Source organism: Pezoporus wallicus, unplaced genomic scaffold (assembly GCF_028554395.1).
Source record: "Pezoporus wallicus isolate ANWC-B61680 ecotype Strahan unplaced genomic scaffold, APGP_CSIRO_Pwel_v1 contig_5552, whole genome shotgun sequence".
NCBI lineage: Eukaryota > Metazoa > Chordata > Aves > Psittaciformes > Psittacidae > Pezoporus > Pezoporus wallicus.
In genome coordinates, this window is record NW_026640754.1 from 4,432,612 (window position 1) to 4,459,182 (window position 26,571).

The 26,571-nt window shown below is 37.9% G+C and overlaps 1 protein-coding gene across 2 annotated transcripts; it reads left to right on the plus strand.

Annotated features, from left to right (window-relative positions):
• Nucleotides 1–1,023: 1,023 nt before the first annotated feature.
• Nucleotides 1,024–24,795, plus strand: CFAP97 (cilia and flagella associated protein 97). 2 transcript variants are annotated; one of them, XM_057420265.1, is made up of 7 exons: nucleotides 1,037–1,087; nucleotides 1,658–1,711; nucleotides 1,914–2,804; nucleotides 2,893–2,964; nucleotides 14,609–14,871; nucleotides 22,056–22,206; nucleotides 22,886–24,795. In XM_057420265.1, the coding sequence occupies exons 3-7, from the start codon at nucleotides 1,934–1,936 to the stop codon at nucleotides 23,014–23,016; spliced, it is 1,488 nt and encodes a 495-aa protein (XP_057276248.1). In that variant the 5' UTR covers nucleotides 1,037–1,087; nucleotides 1,658–1,711; nucleotides 1,914–1,933; the 3' UTR covers nucleotides 23,017–24,795. The 2 variants fall into 2 exon arrangements, with proteins under 2 accessions (XP_057276249.1, XP_057276248.1); XM_057420266.1 differs by lacking the exon at nucleotides 1,658–1,711 and having other exon boundaries at nucleotides 1,024–1,087.
• The last annotated feature ends 1,776 nt before the right edge of the window (nucleotides 24,796–26,571 follow it).

A 26,571-nucleotide genomic window follows, 5' to 3' on the forward strand; every position in this document is an offset into this window, starting at 1 on the left:
GCATAAGGGGCTTGTTTTTCACTTTTTTTTTTTTTTTTTTTTTTTTTTTTTAGTTTTTGTGTGATTTTTATCAGTATTATGGTGCATGTATTTCAAATGGTCTGCATTTAAAAAAGTGAAAGGTTGATTGGATAATGTTAAGGTTTAACCAAGGTTAGAACACCTTGAACCTTATGTATTTTGTGTTAGTTTCTAACATTCAAAAAATCGTATGAAAAGGCAGTTTTTGTTCAAACCACACTTAAATCTGCATCCTCACTATATCACTTTTTATGTAATGTCTTACTTTTGAGATACTTTATATTGCAGCAGTGCTTGAAGGCCTGCTGTTAGGCATTACCTCCCCAAATATTCCAAATGCCAGACATCCAGACTGCATGTTCTCCTTGATTTTTGATCTTAAATAGGTCAAACTTGGTGTTTAAAGGTGAAGGGATTAAAAAGTGGTATGAACTAGGAGGAACTGCACCGAGGAAAAGATGAAGATGAATAGGTGTGCTTGGCTGGGGCTATGGGTGGGTGTTACAAGAAATAAGGGGTGAGAGGCAGAGAATTACATGGGAAGAAATACTACAGTAATAAAAGAACTGGTGGATAATTAATGGCCAGCCTGTTTATTTGAGTTGATCATATTTGTGTTAGAGAGTTTCATGGCTAAAGCCACAAAAAGCATACACTTTTTATAAATCAATACAGTAGTCATTGGAATTAGCAGTCAATGATAAGTATTTGACAGTTTTCTTGGGATTTCAGAATATCACTTGTTGATTCTGTATTTTAAAATTCATAATGTAGCAGAATTGTGTGCTTCTCCCAGGAATAAAATTACACTGTGCCCTGTATATAAGGGTGGGGTGAGGGTGTATATGTGCATGCGCAGCCAATGTATTAATTTGGGCAAGATTGACAAGCAAAATTAGGTGGTTGTGCCAGAAAAGTGGAAGGAGCATTTGGCAATGAGATGACTGGTGTTACAACTGCTGCTCCTTGGTCGGTCACACTGCTAAACTTCAGTTCTCCTATAACAGTGGTTGGTGTCCGTGAATCAGTTACGGCTCAGTCTTTATGGAAAACAGCCCACTGGCAGGTAAGCTATTCCTGAGTTATGCGGAGTAGGAAAATGTGTGCTCCTTGGGTGGTGCTAATGGTAGAAAGAAATGTACAGGCTATCTATAATCATCTTTTGCCATCTCTGCGCTGCTCTTTTCCATTGTCTCGAGTTAAATCCCATCCTCACTTAAGAGATTGTGCCCAGAAGAGAGATATCTGAGAAGCTGTGATATGAACACATATTATAGCCAACGAGATACTGTTAGACTCCTTTGCAGTAGTCACATTACATGCATGCATCCATGTGTTTTTAGTTTATTACACTCAACTTTATATTTCAAGCTATATTTCAAGTTGGTCTGCATCCACATGCAAACCTGGTTTTTGTCTTATCCCCTTATGCTCTTACACGTGCAACAATGCTAACTATATGAAATGCTTGTGACAAGTGAAACATAGCACATGCCCGCTTTTACCAATCTGTCATGATCTGTCTGAAGCTATGAACTGATGAGATGTTAGTGTCTTGAGTAATAAAAGCCTTTCATCATGGAGAAGAAAAGGGTTTGTTTTAACGCTGTACTTGCTGTATTTATTTTCTTCATAGAATGGACTTTGCCTCACTTGTACTTGCTAAATAAATAATTCCTGTATTCTACAGGTGATGCCAAAAAATTCTGCTTTGCTCTCTTCTGGTTTAGGTTACATGTGGTAGGGAATTATATGTAAATAATATGTAAATAATTAACTGCAGAATTATATATTACTAGAGCTGAAAGAGTGAAGAACAAAAATATTACCCTGACAGTGTATTTGGATCTGGTTTTATGCTAACCTTTGAAAACCTTTTTTGATGGTTGCAGGTAACACTTCCTGATTCAGCATGGACCGGTTTGAAGATCTGTCAGATGAAGTGGATCATGCTTTCTTTGACAGTGATTTTGAGGAAGAGAAAAAAAAAGCTGAAGAAAACGGTGAATGCGTAGAGAAAGAAAGTATGATGACAGCTCTTACAGACTCCAACTTGGTTTCTATTTCAAAGGATACAGGGTGTTATGAGGAGGAAAGTGAAGAAAAGCAGAAAGATTTTCAGAAGGATCAGTCCCTGGAAAATAACACAGGTTGTCTTGAAGAAGCTTCATCTTTGTCACTTTCTCTAGTTGCAGAGAATGCAGGTGCTTCTGGAATGACATCCGCATCAAGTAGTGAAATACTAGAGAATGTTCCTGCTGGAATCCCCAAGATAGTTAAAGAAGGTGAAGAAGATTATTTTACAGATGAAGAAGATAGTAGTGATGATGAGAAAAACCAGAAGGTTAGACCAAAGTCAGCTAAGCAGTCAAACAACATGAAAAAGGTTAGCAAAAAATACACTAATATCAGCTTCTCCTCCTCTTCCTCCTCTTCCTCCTCTTCATCATCTTCTTCTTCATCCTCATCCTCAAGCTCAGATACAGATGGTTCTGATACAGATTCTGATAGCTGTTTATCGGATTCATCTCATTCTTCCTCAAAGAGGAATCCTTGTAGAAATGCTCTTCTGTCTCCAAAACAAAAATCTGACTCAGCAATGAAATTACTAGAAGGAAAACCAAAGCCTGTTGACTACTTGGAGGAGTCTGAAGACACAGTAACTGATGTAACACCTCTGTCAACTCCAGACATCAGTCCCATCCAGTCCTTTGAACTTGCAGCATCAAATGATAAGAAACTTAAAGTAAAAAGACAGGAAAATGTGAATCAAGAATTACATGGTAATTTTGCAGAATTTAAGTACAACACAAAATTTTTAAGCCTTTGTGGTGGGGAAATCCAATCTTATACCTCTGTTTTTTTCAGTAGATTCCGAGTTTGATCGCAGATGTAATCAGAAAGTCTTGCATGATGCCATGGACCTGAATCAGCTTTTGAAAGGTGACTTTAATTTTTTCTTTGTAAAAAGTATGATGGCTGTACATTGTTGAGTACAGCTGAGTACTTAGAGAGGAGAATGAGGTTTTAATGTGCCACATGTGTTTTGAAACTTATTTGTGATTAAGCTGTGTTGATCTAATTCTTTGAAATTGTACATGTGTAAGCAGTACTGATTCTACAGGGGAAAGGAGCATGTGTATGAGCATGTGTTGTTATGCATATACGTAGACGTAAGATACACGGATGTGATGAATCTCTAAATAAGATTTTGATGTATTAACAAATTCTGTGATAAAACAGCATATGCATTTTGAGAAATCAAGGTTTACTGGACTATGCCATAGTTTACTATCTAAATTAAAACACCAACTTTTCTGATAAATTGCTGGGTTATTAACTTTCAAAATTGAAAGGCAGTTTAAAACTACACTGCATGATAAATAGCATTCATTTATTTAAACTTATGGTACCTTTTTGATAATTAAATGGAATTACTTGAGATTCTTTTTCTGAAATAAGTATCTTCTTTCTAAAATACCATGAAGTTGAGTAAAGGTATTTTAAAGAGGAAACATAAGAGATAATCTTTAGTAAAACTTGAGTGATTGCTTCTTGCTGATAGATTAAATAAATCTTGATAATGAAGTCTGAGAGACAGAACTTGGAATCTCACTGCATTCATTGTAAGTATTCAATATGGGATGACAATGAACTGAATGACTTCACGTGTGTATTTTAAGGTCTACACAGTGCTTTTCTACTTCTTTTCATGCCCCAGAGCTTTCAGTAGTAAAATCTATAGAGTAAGAGAGGGTTAAGTCAAGAAATCTGGTGATCTCAGGTCAGGAAAGATTCCCACAGTGTAAGCCTTGTACATTTCAACCCATGTTTGCTGTATTGCTATAGGCCATGGCACACTAAAAGTTTGTGTGTCGCCTTTATTCACTTCGTACCTTACCAAATTAGAGCCTCCAGTGGGTAAAAATTCAAAATATATTGTATGCATCATTTAACTTATGAGTAGAAGTGAGGAATTTACTTATAAGGAAAGAAAACCTTATTTCCGCTGGTAAAAATAAAAGCAGAGCTGGTAAAAAAAGCAGAGCTAGCCATCAAGAAAGGTAGAGCCGATTCTCATCTCAGACAGTCCTTGTACTAGAAAAGGCTCTAACCACTTATCAAAACATAATGTTAGAGTTGTTGCTAGGCAGTTGAAATTATAATGTCTTACATCTTTGTTTCCTGATAGCAAGAAGCTATTTAACACCTACTGGTTATGGAAGGAATCATTTCATCCCTAAAACAAATGGGTATTATAGCTCAGAGTATTCTCAGAGATGAATCTCTGTTGGCGGTGTGTGTGGTTTTCTCCTGAAACTGGGGAAAAAAAAGATTGAGTAATGAACTAGAATTCACATAGTATGGCAGTTAATGTTCCTAATTAGTGTGCATATTACTCCCAAGTGCCTCTCTTAAGTTGGCAAGCACAACATAGCTTAATTACTTTGCGTATTTTGAAGTTTAAATGGGGCAGGATTATTAATGGTGGAAAGTAACTAGTCTGGGAAAATAGGAGGTAATACTATTCTGAGTTATTGCTTCCAGGTTTTTCCATACTCATTTAAAAAAAATATAAAATCCAAATCATTGCGCACCACTCCCAGTCTGCATTAGATGTTCCTCAGAACTGCATAGGCTTAAATAATGTTTTGAGTGGGAACAGTATAAGCTCAGACCTGAGTGCATGAGAGAGTATTTAAATGATCATTAGTAAGTCTCAAATTTGGTTTTAAAGTATAATATCCTTCCAGTAATCTGTACTGATGAAGCATTTCATGTTAAGTTTTTTGTCAGATATGCTTGTATTATAGCTGGCCTGAAGCAGTTAGGTGAGTTTAATTTCCCAATGCATCCAGAAACCTGTAGAATTTCAGTGTGATGTGTTAGTGCATTGTTTCTAAGGGGCAATTTGTACAATTCTGTGCACGGGTAATGTGAGCATTTGTGAAGACTAGAATCTCTTGTATTAAAAAAATCACAAGAAAAAAGGGAAGAAATCTGTTAAAAGCACATGGTGTTCAAAGAACAAGTTTTGGACTAGAACAAGAGTCTGGTTATTACATAACAATATAGTTTGTGTTTCTTAAAATAGAATTAATTTGAAGCATTTAGAAAAAATTGTACAGTATTATATATACCTTTATGTATTTGTGCTCATTGCAAATTTAATTTTATAAACATGTTAAAAAGTAATGTTTAGATTTTAAAAAATGCCATGCCCTTGCAACTCCTAAAGCTTTGCTTGTGCTTGATAGAAGCCAAATTTTAAGTTATGCTATGCTGAGCATAGCATTATAAATCTCACAAATAGTATAATTTTAGTTGGAAATATTATGGTCTCTGTGCTGTATAGTGCACTTTGAATGCTTTTTAGGTGGGTATTGCTGTGCGGCTCTACCACTGATTTTAGAAATATTCTGAATATTGACCAAACCAGAATATTGGGTCAGACCATAAGTCTGAATAAGAGATTAATAAAGATATGTGGTAACACTTGGTTACAACATCAGTAACAGCATATGTAAAATGACAACTTTCAGAAGTGTTACCAGGTCTGTAACTTGCTGTGGAGCCTGTTTGTCCAATGGGAAAATAACTAGTTTTAGTAAAGATGGCAGAAATCTCTGTGGTAACAGTAGCTGGGGGTGAAAATTTTGCTTGAAAACTGTAGAGAAGTAAGTTCTTCATGTTGCCAAAGACAAATTAAGCATATGAATGAATGTAGTCCTTATATTGACATTTATTAGATGGGAGTTGAACCTTGTTTGAAAAGGAAGAAGTACAGTAAAATGTGCAGTTTTCAGAACCTGCAGGTTGTGTGGCTAAACTGCCATGGCTTTGCATGCACGTGATGTAGGAAGGGTGTTTGAGCAGCTGAACACTCCTGAGAGCAAATGCAGCAAGGAAGACTGGTAAATATACATAGGGAAGAAATTGTGGAGCCCAGGTACCTGTAAGCTACCCAGGGCACTAAGGTATGGAGTGCACGCTCACACTGTTTCAGTTGTAAGGAGCCCACAGTTTGTAGTGGGAACAGTATTGCTCAAAACTGCAGGCCATAATGAAAGCAGAGATAGTGTAAGGTGAATGGGTAAACTTGGAACTTTTCTGATTGATCTGTTGTTTTTTTCCAAATCAGTCCCATGGCAGTGTCTGATGTTCAGTTCAGAGTGACTGGGAGTTCAGGTGGAGGGAGCAGCCCTTTGTAGTACCCTTCCTGAGGAGCAGAGCATGCCTTGCTTGCTCATACTGAACCCTGTGGCTGCAGAACTAAAACCAGCCTGGATGATGCTACAGTCTGGGTCTGCCTGAACCATTTTGCTCAAGTTACTGGGCTTAGTGATTACTTACAAACTATTCCTGCATTGTGCATAAAAATTCATGGGTATATCTCTGATGCTCTTTTGGTAACTGTGAACTGCTGAACTGTTTGATCTTGCTAGTGGTTTTTAGTTCTGTTCATGAAAATCTCTTGCTGTTTGGGTGGCATACTTATTTAAAATATGTATAACTACTAAACACATGATACTTGAATCCTCTCATTTTTACAGACATGAAGTCAATACTTAGGAGGCTTACATGATTTTGTTACAGTGCTAAGACTGATGACATGTAGCCGTTGTCATTATAGTTTATGACTGTAAGAACTATTATAGCACTGGGGAGTCAGACAGCCGCACTAATTAGGAATTTGAGTATCTTATCAGTGTGGTCAAGAACCTAGGTACTTGAAATTTCAGTTACTCAAGGTTAGTAGGGTTTATATTTTAAATAAATAAACCTTAACCTCTCTTTTTTTGCCACCTGCACAGAAAAAATACAGGTGTGATTATAATTTTTCAGGTAGAAATACAGTTCTTCAGTTGTTTCATGATGTTACATAGATTTTTGTATCTAAGTCTTTTGTGAGTCATTGCTGTTTCCACTTTGCTATAAACTTTAAAGATATTTCAGAAAATTAAAATAGTAACTAAGAGCAGTATTCAGAACCCGTAATAATAAATGTCAGAGTTATCTCCTCTGCTGTACTCTTGAGTAGTCTGAGCACAAAAAGAGAATTAAATATGTCAATGCAAAGGAATAGATTGTCAAAAATTGGTTTTGAAAGTACTTTCATAAAATTCCATGTTAGAAAGCTGGGAATGAAAAGGTTGGAAAATCTTCTGATGCTGTTTTGCTTGATCCTGTATCATGATCTAATGTTCCATGTAATTTTAAGGAATTGAGGTTATGCAGATAGAGTTGGGTTAAGCATATGAGTTTGAACTAAGCACTCATCCATTTCCGTCCCATTATGATACAGACTTAATCTCTGCCTTTAGACAAGTCTCCTAATTTCTGTAGTTCAGAATACAGAGTTGTGTGCTAAAAATGCTGTGTATCTTTATCCAAATTTATATTGGGTATCAGTGTAGTAGTAATGGGATTATACAAGGTATGTGGAGTGAAGACTTCAGCACTTTGTGTTTTCTTCTCTGTAAAATGGGGTTGATACCTGCTTATTTTACAGAAGTGTCTGTGAGAATTAGTCTGTAAATCCATGGTATTAGCTATTATTAACTTGAAGAGGTGGTGCGTGGGGGTAAGTAGGACAGTGGGCTACAGGCTGAGAACCTGAGTTGTATCCTTGAAGCTCTCACTGACCTACATGCTCCCTAATAAATCTTCTTGCCTCTTCTGTGCTTTAGCTTTTCTATTGTAAAACAGTCAGAGCTAACTTGGTGAACAGCACTGATATAAATATCATTAGTATGAAAGTAAAAGCTCTGTCTTTCTGAATAAAAGGTATTGTAGAAAACTAAATAGCAGCTTCAACTGAACATAAAGCAATTGCTTTAATTTTATTTTTTTTCCTATAATTTGCCACTCAGGAAATAGAAGGTTTTTTATAACTGAAATTTTCTCCTCTTGGAGATACGTTATCTGTGTGCTCAGTCACAATGAGCTAATGGATTTGTAGAATAACTGCAAAACAATATCTAAATTTGAACTCTTAAATATATACATAACAGTTGAACATGTGGGTTTTAGTTTGAACTAATTGTGTTTGTATTTGTATACATATGCATCATTTTTGCAGGTCTAGTAACTTGAGGTAAAAGAGTGATTATCAGCTTATTCTTTAGAGTTTGAAATCAGATTGCAACTCTTTCAGAGTGTAAAGAGATCCACACTTTTCAACATCTGTAAGAAAATATGTTATTTGGGGGAAGAAAAATCATGCACATGTAAGGTATCTGTTGTCTTTCTCATGACATCAAGTAATAGCTAGCAGTCCTATTTAAGCATATTCAAATAGGGAAAACCTGTACTTGAAAAGCACATGCTCCATTTCTTAAACATCAAATAATGAATTCTCCAAAATCCTTTTTAAAGAGTTCTGTGACTCGAAAGAATGGGTATTCTAGGAAATAGTTGTTTAGGGATAGCACAGGGGAATAGTTTTAGACTGAAACTGTTAGATGTTGATGAAGAACTGTGATTTAATCCTCTTGGGTTTTTTGAATGTGATACGGAAGTGGCAGTGGAGAAGTATAAAACAAAACACCAGGCAAACTCAAAAGCATAAGCACTGAAGTGCATTTTTCCTCTACTGGGATTGCAACAGACCCACTGAAAAATGTGTGACTTTAATTTTAGCCATAATACCATTAGGACAGCTGTCTCATCCTGTCGTAATGCATTCGACTTGCTACTTACCATTTGTATTTTATGTAAGATTTGGCCTTTCTCACTCTGCAAGGTCATTTCAATGCCTACAAATTGAAAGCAATAAACAGCTTGTTTATTGCTTAAAAGCAAGTCAGGTGTCTCTCCATGGAAACCATCTTTTATAGAAATCCTGTGAATACCAGAGAATTTTCTTTTCCCTGCTTACTAGTAAATGAGAAGCAGACTACACACTGTGCGAGTCTTGATGCAAATGCTGCTGCTTGTTTATTCCCTTCCCCCAAATTATTAGTTTATGGTCTGGCTGACAGTGAAGTGGTAAGTAGGGATGTAGTTAAATTACTTATTACCTCCTCATAAGAGTATGAAACTACAGGTAAATCATATTTAATTGTTCCAAAACTTACAAACTCTTTACAAACTTAAATTACAGCCTTAAACTGTAGTGTTGTCTCATGTCGTCATTGGCCACTGCAAAAATAGTCGTATAAATGATTCTGACACTTAAGCATTGTGATTAAAGAGTAGTGTAGGTGCATTGTTGAATAAATCATTGAAATAACTTTGAAACTCAAATACTTGAGTTACATAACACTAACTGCAGCTGAAAGACTTAGTAGCATTTAGAATAAATGCATTTACCTTTTCTGGTTCTTTCTGGTTTATTGATAGTGAATTGTCCCTGGTTTTTAGGCTTTACTGACCACATCTAGGCACCTACTGCCTTTGTCATGAAAGCAGTGTTGTTGCCAGTGAATGCTAAAGTACATTCAGTGCATACTTGACATGCATGCCTCCTGTGGATTGCCTCGTTTTCTGTCATAGTATGTGTGCAGAGGATAGGAATATGATGCTGTATGAGTTGTGCAGAATTCAGTTAGGGCAGATTTTCAGCCAGGTAACTTGGAAAGTACTGGAAGCTTACTGTGGATGTGAAGTTCTGTGGTCATGCTGGACTGTGGAAATAGTGTCACCACTGCTTCAGGAAGACCTGCAGGACCTTTTGCTCACTGCTTCATTAGACTACTGCTGTGGTTTATTTGAGCATTGTATAAGGAGTAGTGATTTCATGGATGCCCCCCTTCTGATTTTTTTTTTTTTTTTGTTGTTCAGAACAGGCATTTATCCTGTAGTATTAGTTATCCTCTTTCAGTAAGTGATACAGTATGCATTCTATTGCTTGTCTCTTTTGTACTAAACTTTAAACTCTTCTGTCACACGGTTGCTAAGGAGGCCAGTGTTGCATTTGCTGCGGTTTGGAAAAGGTTATCTATGGATAGGCTTCAGATGGTTACTATTTGTCTTAAAGTGGAGTTTGCAGCTTAAATTCTTCTTTAACATAGATCTGAACTAAGTAGAACACAACTCCATTTTATTAACTTAATCAGATTGGAGAACAACAAATCAACTACATTAAATATGTTATCTGACCCAGTGCCTTGGTGTACTGCATCGCTGTTGCTGCAAAGAACTACTTGTGATATTTCCCATGTGGCTTTTAAGTCATACAGCAGGCTAACTATAAAAAGATCTGTTGATGAACTGATGAAATTAGTGAGGAACTAGAGAGTTTCAGAGTTCAGATTGATTTTTTTTTTTTTTTTTTTTTAACTCTGTCCCCTTAAAGAAAACTTGCTGCTGCACATGTTGTATTTGGTCCGAACTTTTAGTGCAAATTTAATGCTCTTCTGTAATTCAACAGAGATTAGGCACTGGTTTTTGGAAGTCTTCTGGAGAGGCTTCACTGAATAACTTGTGGTTTAAAACCAGGCAGAGGGCTTGTTCGCTCACTTCTGCCCTTCTTTCCCTCCCCCTACTCCCAGAGGGATGGAGAGGAGAATCGAAAAGAATGCAACTCCCACAGGTTGAGATAAGAACAGTTTAGTAACTAAGGTATAACAGAGATCACTGCTGCTACCACCAGTAATAACAGTGATAAAGGAAATAGCAAGGGAAGAGAATACAACACCTCACCACCAGCCGACCGATAACTTGCCCCCCGCCCCGGCCCGACCAAGCACCGACCCATACCTCCTCCAACCCTGCAGTCTCCCAGCCCTTCCGGCTAACGCCCAGTTACATCCTGGGCATGATGTGCTGTGGTATGGAATACCTCTTTGGTCAGTTTGGGTCAGGTGTCCTGTCTCTGCTTCCTCCTGGCTTCCCCTCCTCCCTGGCAGAGCATGAGGCTCACAAAGTCCTTGGCCAAACCAAAACATCGCTATCAGCTCTGTTCCCAGGCTGGAAGTCAAAACACTGCACTGCACCAGCTACCAAGAAGGAGAAACATGACTGCTACTGCTGAACCCAGGACAAACTTCACAGCAGAATCTTCACTGTGATTTTAACAATTCTTTCACTTACTAATAATGTTTCTTTTGAGTTGTGATAAATCCAGTATTATCACTTTTAGCAAATCCTTAACCTCAAGAGTTGTTAAAAAGCTGTTGGTAGCAGTAAAGTCGGTTTCTACACTATGTAAGTATAAATTAGTGAGGCTAAAAATGAACAGCATAATGAAGAAAGTAGGCTGGAGTCTCTTTTCTGCCTTCCGCAAATGAGAAAAGCTGTCTTTGTGGAGAGGGTAAAAGGTTTGGATGAGGCACAGTAAAAGGAAAATATGTTGAAAGAAAAAAGTCTTGTGAGAGGCTAAGGAAAGGAGAAAGAAAGAGGAATGAAAAAAGCTTGTGTGTTGAGGGAATGTGAGTGGTGAAGCTGAAATGCGAGAGTAAAGTTAGTAAAATTTTATATATATTTGCATATATATAAGTAGTAGCATCTGGTAGAGCAGTGGGTAGCAATGTATATAGATTTGCATTCACACTAGTTGAGAGCTTCTGGTAAAATCCTGGTGGTATTTAGTGCTGCAGAAGTTGCGTACCACTGCCTTCTGGAGAGCTGAGTGACAACACAGTGTAGCTATCGCTGCAGGGTTCATTGTTTCATTATTTCTGAAAGCATTTACTGTCCAGCATTGCAGGAAATGTTTGTTCCATGCCATTATTCTGATTTTTGTTTGGGTTTGGTTTGGTTTGTTTTTTTAATCACAGCTGATAAGGGTTTTTCCAGAAAAAAATGAGCAAATCAGAAGATAATTATCTCGATGCTTATTTATCTGTTTCTGGTCTGTTCACTGATTATAGTTCTTAACTGCATCATATGAGTATACATTCTCCAGCTACCTTGTACAGAATTAAAACAGTGATATACCAGTGAAAACACGAAACCTATATTTCTAATTAAAAATGTCCTCATTCAGAATGCCATTGCCTTAAATGGAATTTAACTAGCTCACACCTTTCACAGAAAAAAAGAGCTGTTTGGAATTTGCACTGACAGTTATTCTGAAGCTTAAATGTCTTTTGTAAAAGACTGCCTCACCAGCAGCATTGGTGCCAGAAAGGTAGGCCAAGACTTCAGCTGAACAACTGTTCTTTGCCACAGCCTTGCATCTGATGTGCATTCTTGTTTAACCTGTGAGATACTATGGATGTAAGGCAAAAGATGAAATTGTCTTTCATAGCTTTGTGATAATACAGTTATCAATTATGTAACGTGATGTATAGTAAGTGCCTTCCTCAAATGGTTGTTCAAATTACTTTCTACCAGCTGTGTTCTGCAGTGCTGGTTTTGCATGTTCCCATAAGGACATAATTATTTTGTACTGAGAAACACATTGCAGCTTGATGTTATCATGTGAATTGTGTGGCTCTAGTTATTTTCTGTGCATTTCTTTTTTGTCCCTTGTAGGTGTATCCAGATGAATCTCATCCCAGGTTTGTCTCCTCAAGTGGTGGTGATGGCTGTCCTAGTCTTCCCTTATGAATAACTTGCTGAATTTTAAAGATGCTTTTCAAGATATTTTTACTTTATTAACCTGTTGGTTGGCACACTTGACCTGCACTAGTTTGCTGTGTGTCTGCTTTTGAGGTGATCTGCATTTTCTCTTGACAAATGAAAACTATATTTGCTAAAGTGAACAACCTCACAGTTAAGAGCTGCCTAGGGACACTTCTTGCTTATATTGTCTACTGTACTGATGGTGCAAGTTTACTGATTTCGAGATTCATTAACTGTTTGGATTTTGAATTCTTGATACGGTTTCTGAATATCACCAAGACATCAGCAATATTTGCATCAATTCTGGAATAAACTAGTTGAGATACTGCATGAAAGTTTTAATGTTGTTTTGAAGTAAGAACACGCTCATCATTCTTTGAGGTTTTTTAGCTATTAAAGGCTGCCTCAGACAGACATCCCTTGCCAAAAAATTGCTGATGCTGGAAGTGTTTGTTGAGGAAGTATTACTGCATGCCTAGTTTGTAGGGGTTTGCTTTGTTGTGGCTTTTTGGTTGGTTGGTTCTTTATTTCTGCTTTTCTCAGAGCTTCTCCTTTGGATGCTTTTTTAAATTGTGTTGGGCTTCTAGGGATAAAAGTGAGTGGTATCTCCTGGAGGCACTGTGCTATTGAAGGAATGTGGGAACGGCTTGAGTAAGGCTTCCTTGTCTGTGTCTGAGGTCCAAAAATCTGTTTGATGTAACCTGGTACCGCCATTCCTGTGCCACAGATAATGCAGTGGTTTGATAGGGTGATATCATGACAGCAGAAAGCTTACAGTAGTTCCCAGAAGATGGCCTCCAGAGGTTTAGGAAGCAAAGGCTTAGAAATAGGTCAGTAGCAAAGCTCCACTGGAGCTATGATAAACATAGCTGGCTCTGACTGAGAGTGAGGCTTTCCATTTATGTTATTTTACAGTTGTGCAGGCCTGTTTTGCTGTGTATTTTTAAGTGTGCATTCTTTGTTCTTTTATCTTGCAACCTCGTATCTTGATCCCTTGCTTTTTACTGGTTTAAATTGCCATGCCCCAGTAATTTTTCTTGTCTTATGTATGCTCATTCATTTCTCTCCATCAATTAAATTTAATTTTCATCTTTCCCTTTACAATTCCTGCAGCAACATGATGTAGGATCACTGTAGGAGCTAAGGATCAACAAAATCACTTCAAGAAATGCATTTTGTATCTCTGAGTGTCGCTTCCCCAGTATGTTTCCTGTCTGGAACATCATTTCTGTTCTATCTCTCAGATGAGAGATATTTTGGATAACCTTGGAGCAAAACTTAAATCTCTTTCCGTGTACAAATATCTAACTATTAATTTATGGTTTAATTCTTGGTTCTGAAGGTTATTTGTAGTCCTGGCTTCTTGAGATGTGTTTTCTATGGCTTCGAAAACTTCTCCGATGCCTATATAGGTGCCTCAGATGATAGCCCTGTGATGATGGTTGTTCAGTGCTGCTTTAGTTCAGTATAATGGTAGCCCCATTTGCATATAATTGCCTGTGCTGATTGCCAGTACCATAGTAACTCAAGTAGAAACATTTGAGGATGGATGTCTGAGCGTGTTGTGTCAGTATAAAAGTTGGGCAAGGATACAGGTAAAGGTAGAGATCAGGAGTGATTAGAGTTGAAGGGAGGGATCAGGAATACTGACTGCAGAAGAAACAACTGTGCACATAAGGCTGATCTATATTCTGATTCCACACAGATGCTTACAGATACAAGCTGTGTGCATATTCCTTTGTGTTGCGCAATTATTTGCTGCAGCTGTTCAATTGCTCTTTATTATTGGTCATAAATGAGGAGGAGGGGGATTCCTGGTGAGAAGGAAGCAGATGGATTTAAACTAAGGCCAAAATGAGGCTTGATTTTTGTGGTGAACCTTTTTTAAAATCAATGTACTGAAGACAACTGAACATCACTGAAAAATTCTGAAATGCCTAAATCTGGAATTCAGGTGGAGGGAGGTGAAACATAGCTTGTTTTTTTTCATGTCTGTAAATAAATTCCAATAATAGGATGCAATATTTGTGCTTGGTTTGGGTTTTTAACCTGAGTATTTTATTCCATTTTAAAGCTTTCCTACAATTGGAGAAAAAAGATCAGAAGCTGAACATTAATCACCCGTCTAAAGGAAGAAGGAGAAATTATTCTTTCACAAGTGAAGAAGTAAAAAAGATTGATCGGGAAAACCAAAGGTTGCTAAAAGAACTGTCCAGACAGTCTGCAAAGCCAAGGAGAAGTACCCCGTTGAAGAAGCCATCTCTGCCACCTCCTAAATTGTACCACAGTGCCCTCAACAGGCAAAAGGAGCAGCAAAGAATTGAAAGAGAGAACCTGGTAAGTTCTGAGAACTGATTTGGATCAGTAAATAGAGGACTATTTGTTGTCAGACTACTGAATACTTACAAAACTGGTAAGGCAGCACTTGGAGCTTTATTGCAGTAAGTCTGCAATGAATTTCTCTTACTGCGCTGTTTGCATGATTGTTCATGTGTTTTGGGGGGGAGGAATGATGCTTTTTAAGAGGAAAATAGTTTCTAATTTATGAGTTTGCTTTACTTCAGTATCACTCAATTTAAGTGGAACAAAACCATTACTGTTAATATGCTCATAACTTTGGATAGCAATTTGACTGTTTGTCCTGCTTCATGCATCATGGTTACTGCTTGTCACAGTATTTGAATGTAAGGGCAATCACAATACCTTTTGTGGAAAACAGAAATTCAGACTCATTTATAAGGATATTGGCAGAGTTGTCAAATTAAAAAATAATACTGGTTTGCATAAGATTTTTAGTAATTGAACTGTAATACATACAATGTCATTTTCATGTCTCCTAGTTGTTCATTACTGTCTTTGAAAAGGAGATTAAAATATAGTTAAAATATTTGGAGAACTTATAGTGGAAGTAGTTTATTAACTTATTTTTCGTGTGTAGGTTGCAATTTTCCTTTATATGGTTAGATAAAGATACTGATTCAATATGGAGGAAGTACAGTCAGCCTATTCAGGAAAATACATTAGGTTTTACTTCTTCGAGCTTTCCAATATCTAGATTCTTAAAACTTTCTCCTCAGCTCCACTAGAGTAGGGTTAGCCAAAAGAACGTTATATTTACACACTAAAAGAATTTCACATAAATACTTGTTTCAGATGTGTGATAAATCCTATTGTCTGAGAAGAAATGCTTTTAGGCTTTGGTGTGTTTAGGTTGGTGGGAGGGCTTTCTTGTATTGTGGGGTTGGGGTTTTTTTCAGTGGTTGTTTTTTGTTTAAAATGTTGAGAGCAGGATTTGCTCTTCCACATGAACTTTGGTAGTAAGAGTGTATCCTTAATCTATGGGGAGGAAGAGCTGTGTCACAGTCGCTTAATAATATGCTATGCTACATAATAAATAATCACTGTAAATTAATGTATATGATATTTTATAATGTCTTTGAGTAAATGAAGGTGTACAAACATTTTCTTTTATGACATACTGCAATATTTATCCAAGAATGTCTTGCCTTTGCAACCTTCAGATCAAAAATTCAGCAAACCTAAGCAGATACATTGACATTTCACATGTTGCTGTTCCAGTAACTATTAGAGATTAATGGTGGTTGCTTGTAGTCCAAGAAATAATATCCTTCATTAACTTGTTAATTTATTCTTTAGTTGTTGTCCACTCATACTGCTGAAGACATGTTTGACATCAGAATAATTTCTTAGAATTTATGTTAGGACATAGTGCTATTTTAGGCTATAAAACATTTGGTTTACCCTTTTTCCCCCAACTCAGGATGGTAGATACTGCTCTCCTGTTTGGAAGTGTGTGTTTTGTTTAACATTGGTATCACTTTTGAGCAGTTCTGTTTACTTTTTTATTCTGTTTGAAGTGTATGGGCACCTAAAGCGTCGCGGTTCTAATAAACTGAATTTCTAGCACTACTTGGGATTACAAGTATGACATGCTTTCTCAGAGACTGCATAGGAAAGAGCTGCCCTATCATGCCCATTGATGAGGGGGCTTGCTTTGTATAGCTGAAAGTGTATGCTTTATGAACTTGTTTTCTTCTGGTCAGCAGTTTTCTTCACCTTTCTAGACTGAAGAGCTGGAATTCCATGGAACTTCCTTAGTAATCGTTCTTCTATTACTTGGGAGGATTTTTCTATACAGGGTCTGAGGTACTGTATACAGGATATGCTGTTTGATACACCTTTGTGAAATGTTTGTTGGAGAAGGATACAGGTTTTGTAAGTAATTCAAGAATAGAAATGTACAACAGTACTCTGTGCAAGGGGCTAAACAGTTTTGAGTATATCTTGCTCTCACAGACGCTGCTATAAAAAGTTATGATGGCATAAAAAGATGCCTTGTTCTGAAGAACAGTAGTTATAAGATAGTGACTAGAAATTTATAGAAAAAGCACAGTTAGCAAAATAGATCACTGTGCATCATTTTTATTAATTCTGGCTAGGATTTAGGTGTTAGATGACCTCAGTAACCTAAACTGCTGTGTTCAGCCATGTCCCTAGGGAACAAGTGATGATTTTGAGTTAACACTGGAAGTTCTCAGCAGGTCAGGGACAACAGTTCTCAAACTTTAGATCAAAGGGGATGAGTGTGTTCTCTCTTTTTGTGGATATTTGGTCTTCCTTGCATCCCTGTGCATTATTCCTACTCCATATGACTAACTGCACAGAACACTCCATGTTGTTCATTCCCCCATGACACACTCCCCTAAAATGTACCTGAAGCCACACAGATACAACTGATCCCAGTTCCAGTATAGTCACCTTCCCTCACAAGTTAAAGTAACAACTTACTGTGCCAAGGCTTTCTCTTTACACCTGCTTGGTTCCTGAAGCCATCTGTGCTGCAGATGTCATCAGTGCTTCCCTCTACCACTTGCTCTATTTATTGTGGCCTTTACAAGCACAAAAATCCTTCAGCAAAACAGTTTTCCTTCTCTTGCAGTCTGCCTTTTGTCTTGCTGGAAAACCTGAACCTCCTTTACAAATGCAAGTCTTGTATTGCTATAAATGACTGCATTCATTTGCCTCCACTTGATTTAATGGTGTTGATGGGCTGTGGTAATTGGGTTGGGAGAAAAGGCAAGGGAGGAATAGTGCCTCTGGCCATCCCCCTAACTGCGTGCCACCAATACAAAGAATATACCTTATCTTGAGCCACAGCCTTTGATCCTGTGCCTGTGCCTGTCCTGCCATCTGTGTCATGCTGCCACCAGGGAGTAACTTGTAGGTGTGACAAGTTAGGGAGGAGGCACTGGTCCATCAGGGTTGCGCCTGGGTCCCTTGTACTTCCTTCCCTCGATGTGCTCCACACTGCTTTTTCTCTGCCTTCACTTTGTTCTGTCCCCAAAGACCACCCTCATCAGATGCTCAGGCCTCAGATGCAGCATGTTTAGCTGGCTGTAGAAAGAGTACTAAGGTTGTTCCACCTTACTGGTCTCAGTCTGGAGGAGAAAGCTGTTGGGAATGCAGTTGTGAAAGAGAACGTAGTCTTCTTGGTCTTCCCAGGAGCTCAGAAGTACTTAGGTTTGGTTGGTGGCTCCTTAGAAACTCAGGCACACAAAGTTTTGTGAGGAACTGAAGCACACAGGTTTTTTTTCCACATACTGGGTTCAGAGCCATTGTATGCCAAGACTAAAGACAAAACACTGGTAGTTCCCGAGATTACAAAGTGCAGCCCAAAAAAAACAAAAGGAGAAAAGAAGTTTCCATGCCCCTCTCCTTAGAGGAGGTTATCAGGAGGTGGGATTGGCACATAGATGTGCCTGGCTAAGATATACTGCAGTAAGGTGCAAATGTAGTGCAATTCTGTGATCTTAGTATGTAGGTTACAGGCTCTTTGTGGTTTTGTGGTCGGGATTTTTGTGGTCTGCTGATTCCTGACCTACTGGAGACTCCTGAATACTGCTGTGGTAATTATAATGAAGACATCAGTCTTTATTATTGGCAGTTCAAACAAAATTTTATTACTTTGCACACTGTACTCTTAGCCTACATCCACTGTGGTGATGCCACCCACAGGAAAAACCTGGTAGCTGTTCAGTTAAAAAGACTTTCCTGTATGTTGAAGAACTTAAGGAGTTTTTGACATTCAGTTTGTCAGGTTAGAGCTAACTAATGCAACTGGCAGTTGAAGAAAATGACCATTACCTGTACTGATAAGAACAGAAAACTGTGCTTGAATATGTTGTTACTTCCTTCCCCTTCCCCCACCTGGACTCTGCAAAGGGACAGTGTGGTCACTAACATCAGTGACATTAGAGGAGGCATAATATAAATAAATTGGAACAGCTGTCAAGGCACACTGGTCAGCTGGTTAGGATTCAGAAGAGGTGAAACTGAAGCCTTCATGCATTTAAGAAGCAAAGTAAACCAAGAAAAAGTAATGCTGTTTTACCTTTTCTCCAAACTCAATTCAGGAGTGCTGTATTTGCAGTTATTCTTTTCTTCCTTTTTCAGTGTAGCTGCAGAAAACTGTGTTCTGATTAACAGCCCCCCTCTGCCTTTGTCTGACTGAGAGCATTAAAATTAGTACTCTCCTGATAAGCCCAAAATTGGATTAGTAGCATTTATCATAGCCCACTGTATAGCAGCAGCAATCTTTTGCTACAGTGCCAGGTTCCTTTGTTCTCCAGTTGTTGGCAATCTGATGTTTCCTGTCACTGACGGTATGTATTTTAGTGTCTTTCTAGATACTAATCTATGTCCAGATGCCTAGATTTATAGAGGACTATCCCATTAGTAATGCAGGAGCACCTTCTGTGATTCCCCCCTCCCCCCCCTTGTTAATGTTCTGCTTTTATTGTAAATTGTTTTAATAAAGTAAAAGAAGATGGGGGGAAATAGAAGCTTGGGGAGGCTTTTGTCAAGTCAGGAGGTCATCAGTGATACGATATTATGTATGTATGGACTTGAATCAAGAGCTCTGAGGAACTACAGTGCAAGTGCAGGTTAGAGCAACTAATGACATTCCTGCCATTAGTCCATTAGTGTGGTTTTTTTTTCCTCCTTTTTTTTTTTTTCTTATTCCTTACATCTGATTGAGAATATATATTTGGTTCTAAACATCCAGATCTGTCATAGGATCTGATTCTTTGGTCATTCAGATCAATGACAAAATTTCTATTTACTTTAGTGACATAGGATTAGGGCTTCAGAGACTTAGCACTTCCAAAGAACAAGGAGACTGGCAGTGTTCTTCAGTCCATTTCTCAAAAGTAGAGCATGATGAAAGAATTAGTAGATTTATATGTATAATTGAAAAAGAACATTTGTTCAAGGTACTTGTACCATTGAACAAGATATTTCTTCTGTTAGGGACCTCAAGATTGTAAGGTTGGTAATAAAAATATAACAATCAAATTAGTTCTGGGTTATAGATACAGTAGGTCAGGACTGCCATTACAACTGTGTTGATGAGTTAATTTCTGTATACACCAGGCTGTTCTCCAAACTGCAAAATTCGCAACTGCAAATAGCATGTAAGTTAATGTGCCCTTGGTACAATTCACAGCAGCAGGCAAGGGAACCACAGGAGCTATTCTCTCATTCTCTAGAAGAGCTTTTCTTAGAACACTTCTGCACCACAGAATCTGTATCTTCTCTTTCTGTAGCTCAGGACTGTATCAAGTGCAGTGCTAACCTCTTCAAAAAGTAATACTGTAGTGCTGAGAGGTCTCTCTTTTTGCTTTGGTAATGGGTTGGTACCTGTCAAAATACAGGCATAAAAAGCAAAAGCAGAGAATTGTATTTAAATTAGAATAAAGTAGGCATATTATGTTCAGAATCAAGCTTGAAATTACTGCCCTGTTAAGGTGTGCAAATTCTATGAGGCTGTTATAGTTGCAGTGCAGTGCTGAAACATGCTCTATTCTCATAGGGAAGTTACTTCTACAATTTACCCAATCCATTTGTGATTGAACTAACCATATAGAGAGCTTCCATTTTTAATACTGAAGGCAGATAAGTAATCTCTGCAAGTCTAAATGTAGGTAGTGGTGTATTAAGAAATGCAGCTGGAGTTGAGTAAAATACTTGATGTAACATTTGGAGCCAAGTCTACCATTTAATGTTACGCAGCTGGCTTTAGTGAAGAGCTATTTCTAGCTGAAGTCCTTCCTTTGACTTTTGCTTACTTCGGTGTTTCCACTTGATGATGAACTGACTGGCACTTGGTACAAGCACTTGTGACATACTTTGTCTAAGCCAGAATCACTTGTCCTTTCTCAGTGCCCATGCATAAACTACCAAGAGTTTGTAGATTCCTATTACAGCTGGACAGTGACATCCTGTGAATATTATACTATATTCTAAGTCACTTTCTGTTATTTTTTTATTCTAAGAATAAAAACAAACCACAGATCGGGAGTGGGGAAGAATGATCATACAAAGTGCAGTTTAATGGCTATACAGACAGATTCTTTATTTCTGCCATATGAGTATGCATCTAGACCATACATCCTTATTAACAGAGTTATTTTAAGTACCTTGGAGACTTATTTAATCACAGTTTGCGTTGTCCACATTTGGTAGGATGCACATCATAACCTTGAACAGGAATGATTGTGTCATTGCCAAATGTTTGAAGGCCATCAAACAAACTGAAGTGTAGATTTATGTGAGGCAATTACTGGAGGCAAAATATGTGTGAAGTTGTATGTAGCTGGGTACTTTCAGATTTGTCCTGACATCAGTTTAGGGGTGGGTTTTTTGTGTTGTGGTTTGGTTTGGTAGGGTTGTTTTTTTTTGGTTTGTTTTTTTTTTTAATTATGTAAATTCTAAAACCAGTAAATCCTCTTTCAAGTAGATGTAGTTATGCAGATTGGGAGACTATTTTACAAATACTGTGTCATAGCAGTTCTAATCTAATGCTACTGCATGATTGCAAGGGTTAATTTTAACAAGAAGAAAGGATGTCTATAACAATAATTTCAACTGATTTTCAACCCTTAGAATTACATTGTGGATAAAATAGTGTCATGTGAATCTGCTTTCCTTTTGACATTACTTTCACAGAATTGTGTCAGTAATTTTCTCTGGGGATCTAGGGCAATATAAAATGGTCTAACTAGGTTTGCAAAGCAAAGATTTGTTAAAAAAAAGAAACGCCCAAAAGCCACCAAGTTCTTGTCCTTCTGGAAGTTTAGAGGAGAGGAGTAACCAAAGGTGGGATTAGAAGAGTTCAGCCTGTCTTCCCACCACTTTTACTACTGCCAAACAGATGTGTTTCAAGTTACAGTAAAGTAGAAAGAACTACAGGGTACTAAAGATGTGCTCAACATAGAATTAATATGTAAGGGATAGTTACTATTTGTGTCATAATACTGAGAAAAGAATTGAATGCAAGAATAGCCCATGATCATCCCAGTGGAGGAGTTCATGTTGTACAGTTCTAAAAATCAAGGGATTTATTGCAGTTCACATAAAAATCTATTTGTGAATGTTTGTTTTTGTGGCTTCTTATTCATTCTTTCTCTTTCTTGATGATATTTTTCTTTGATACTAAGGCATTCCTGAAAAGACTGGAATCAGTGAAACCAACACCTGGTATGAGGCGTAATGAACAACTGCTGGACTATCAGCGCCAGATGAGTTACATAGGTTCTTCGCCTTCTGTAAGAAGAGGAAAATCTGCTTTGAGCCATCTTAGTCCTTTAAGTAAGTACATGGAAGTTGCAGATTCTTGCATTTCTTTGCATGTGTCTATCTTTTTATAATTCAGAATTGTGAAGCACTTACTGCTAGGAATAGCAGATAAGTTCTTTTCTCTTCCTTAGACTGATCGTTTATCACACAAAAATCTTTTAACATGAATTTTTTTAGCCATACCAAAAGTATGATGACCATATGCATCGTTTACTTACTATATTAAATTTCTAAGAAATTACCTCGTTAATAGTCTTTTCCAAGAAGGTCTCATTTTGCCAATAGCCTTTATCGAGAGGAGAACACAAGGGGGAAAAGAAAAACCCCAACACAAAAACCCCAAAGAAGATTCAAATTCTCATTCAGTGAATCTACTGTTTCTCTCAGAAATTGTGTGTGTAATATTTGGAAGTAGATCATGCGTCCCCATAGGGCCATACACATCAGGTTAAAGAAGCACAGCACTAGGGCATGGGCTTGTATTCCTTGTCCTGAGCATTTTGAACAGCTCATAATGTTTTGGGTTTGTATTCAACTTACTGTGATTTGTTGGTGTTTCCAGATTTTTTTTTTTTCCTCTGGAAACTATGGTAATGAGTGTTGCAGTACTAATATAGCATGACATTTTCTGTTTTACTGAGCATAAGCATTCTCACTCTCTTTGTGCATGCATGTGTGTGTGTGTTAACAGGAGCATCCTATTCAAGAGCATCCGCTGTACCAAGTACAATGAGCCAGAGGAATGAAAAACCCACACCTGATTCAGCCAGTGGGGCATTACAGAGACCTAAACCCACTACTGTTCGTGCCGCTTGGTTATAAATGTGTTCTTTGCCTCGCATTCTGAGATGATACTCGGCCTTTTATGTTTTAGTGCTTTTGTAAATTCTATGGGCAAAAATATTTTTTGCATTGTTGAGTGATTAAAATGCATTGCGTATGATATAATTGCTTATAAAATGGTTTTAAGTGAACACTTTCACTTCAGTAGGTGTGTTCCTGACAGGAAAAACTTATGAAAGAGAAAGAGGTATTTAAATGGTCAAGTTAAATAGAAAATGCTAATTACTATGTTATTCTCAGATCATAAGTGGCATTTGTATCTGTAACATGGAAGGACAGCATTGCTGCACTACAGGCACAAGATGTAAAGAAAACCTTTAATAATACTTTAAAACATTGCATTAAACTCATATGCTTAATTCCTGGATTGTCCTTAGTTCCTTGCATTTCATCCTGGCTTTAGGTAAGCCTTCTGAGCTTTGTGGTCATGTTCTTGTGACTGAAGGAATCTTCTCTTTACAGCAGTATGAAGGGGTGAAAAGCAGATTGTGTATTCCTGCATGGTTAGCTAGAATATTAAGACTGCAGAAGATGTTCTGCCACTCTTGCACTTCAGGTGTTGAATGTTTGTTTTGTATTCAAGGCTGTGTCTCTTCCAGATTTAAAAGAATTTTGGAACCTTCATATAGGAAAGAAGCATCTGATGCTACTTGAACAAGAGCAAAGACTGAAGTGAACAATAGTTCAGATTCATTCTAAACAAGAGTAAGTTTTAGTTACTTTGCAAGCTAGAAAATACTAAGCAAGGGAAATATTTCATGGCCATACTTTTGAAGATCCTTGCCATTCTTGGTGGGGAAATGCAAACTTGAGCTGCAGGCAACATGAACATCTGATTTTGAGAGGAACTATTAACCAGGATTTAAAAATAAATAAAAGCAGAAAACAGAAAACCTTGTTATGCTCTTAAACTGTGTTTTAACTTCATGTTCATACCAAATACTTGTAATGTCAGATAAGCTTCAGTTGCAACATCTGTTTACAAGGGGAGCAAAATCTAGTGAAATCAGTAATTGCAAATAGTAGATGGTATGCTTTATTTCTATGCATAAAGGCAGACTTTCAGTGAGCTTCTTTTGTAGGACTGTAGTTTTATAAAAAGCATAAATTGTGATGTCACTATCCATGGATGTTGCTGGAACCTTGCTTGTTTCCCCAGCTTCTTCCCAGGAGAGGTAACAGGAAATCTCTCTGTGTTGTGCATAAAGGGAAAAACCAAACCCAGCTGTGTTTAGTAATGCTGGGTCTTAGCCCTGTGAAAAGGAAAGTTTATTATTCTTTGCTCGTGCTTGCATGAGGGCATAGGCTTTCAGGTATTCTGCCTTGTAACAAACATTTTCTTTGGTCCTGTGTGATAGTTTGGCAGAGCTTCTGCACTTGATGACCTGCAGATCAAATGCAGCTGTTTGACAGTATTTGAACTTTAAGCAGCGTTATGGCAGACAGGTTTTTATTGCCATTATTATTCATTGATAGGGACTGTAAGGAATTTTTTTTGCATAGTGCTGATGTATTTATTTGTACTATTGTGCTCATTAAAATTACTCACTATTTAAATATTTTAGTCCTTTAATGTGAATATTAGGCTCACAGTTCAATACTTTTGAATGTTCATATGGTAATGTTTTTCTGTGATCGAATTGACCAGATGGATTACTTTTAATTGCTTAATTTTATTTTATTTAACTTTGGTATGAAAGACTGTCAATTTTATATGTGATTTTTGTATATCATAAGAAATAAAATATTTAACATGAATTGTTTGTCACTGCAGTGCTTCTTTCAGAATTTTATAATAGGTACTGAAGTGTGAAGGAGGTCACAGGAGAAGTGTTTGGTACTACATCTAGGGGAAGAAAATGCAAAGAGTCTGTTTATTCATTGATACACTTTATCAGTTAGTGACTTTTGTATGGCTTTTTAAAAATAAGCCATATTGACAGGTCTTCATTAAGTTAGATAATCTCATAGAAATTTTTATAGCAAAATGTCCTGTTTCTAACAGACTTTTCTGCCCTTTTTGTAAGGTTCTTCTTTATGTTCTTTTCTTCCTGCCCCCAAAGATCTCTGTGAAAGAAAAGTGCAAGCTGCTTTGCTCCTCCTGAAAGTGAACTGGCACACAGGTTTGACACATGGTTTCAGGTAGGAGCCAGTCTCCCTGCTGAAGTGACAGGATTGCCAGTTTGGGTAATAGTACTGGTGCATTGAGCTGACTACTATGGGAAATGGAGTGTGATGCCTCTGTCATGTCTTTGCTCAAGCAGTGTTTCTGCCTCATTGTGGGCTACATTTCTGCCAGGACAAGGTTCTGCTATGTAGTCTATCTACCCTACTGAAGGTCTTGAAGAAAGCCCTGCCTCAGATCAGTAACTGTATGAGAGGAGGAAGAAATGGTATTTCCCTGTCTGCTCCTTTGGAACATACAGGATTTCCGTTGTGGCCTTTCCCTGTGCCAGAGCATGCCTTCAGTCAGAATGCTTGCAGTCTTTACTGAAGATCCTGAGGCATCTCTGCTGGCATCCTGTCACTCAGATGAGTGTCTGATTGCCCTAAATCAAATGGCTGGCTGAATTCATGTGTCTTCTGTGATGCATATAGGCTTTACATTGTAATGTATTTTCCTCATTGTCATGAAACCTTCCAAGCCATGTAGTCATCACCGTCATATGCAGGCTATGATGAGTACTTCCACTGTAATATATATCCACAAGGAAATAGAAGGGGAGGAGAGGTTGCTTCTGCCTCAAAGTGGTATATCTTACATGCCAGGTACACCAAGCATCAGGTGTAATCTTCATGGTGTTTACTTGCTCAAAGTCTTGAGCAAAGTGGCAGATGAACCATGAGATTCCTACCTGATGAATGTGAAACTACAGACTGCAGCTGGAGCCATCTTTCAGGACTGCAATTATGTTGTGTCATGGTTTAAGCTCAGCCAGCAGCTCAGCCACGCAGCCGCTCACTCACTCACTCACCCTCCCTTTTCTCCCCCCCCCCCCCCCAGGATAGGAGAATCAAAAGAATGTAACTCCCACGGGTTGAGATAAGAACAGTCCAGTAACTAAGGTATAACACAAATCACTACTGCTACCACCAATAATAATAATGATAAGGGAGATAACAAGGGAAGAAAATACAACTACTCACCACCAGCTGACCGATACCCAGCCCAACCTGAGCAGTGATCTAACCCTTCCAGGTAACTGCCCCCAGTTTATATAGTGGTATGGAATACCTCTTTGGTTAGTTTGGTGCAGGTGTCCTGTCCCTGCTTCCCCCCCAACTTCCCTTCCTCCCTGGCAGAGCATGAGACTTGGAAAGTCCTTGGTCAGAGTAAACATTACCAAGCAGCAACTAAAAACATCAGTGTTATCAGCACTGTTCCCAGGCTGAAAGTCAAAAACACAGCATTGCACCAGCTACTAAGAAAAATGACTGCTACTGCTGAACCCAGGACACGTTGAGATCATACTGTTTCAGGTATCAGCAGGAATCACTAATGCGTGTGATACAGATGTGGTTTAGAATTCAGGA

Bases quoted from the DNA above. Each gene is read 5' to 3' on its own strand.
- CFAP97 (XM_057420266.1), top strand. From the start codon at position 1,934: ATGGACCGGTTTGAAGATCTGTCAGATGAAGTGGATCATGCTTTCTTT. The intron at 2,805-2,892 runs GTAATTTTGCAG...TTTTTTCAGTAG, and splicing joins TGTGAATCAAGAATTACATG to ATTCCGAGTTTGATCGCAGA. The intron at 22,207-22,885 runs GTAAGTACATGG...GTGTGTTAACAG, and splicing joins GAGCCATCTTAGTCCTTTAA to GAGCATCCTATTCAAGAGCA.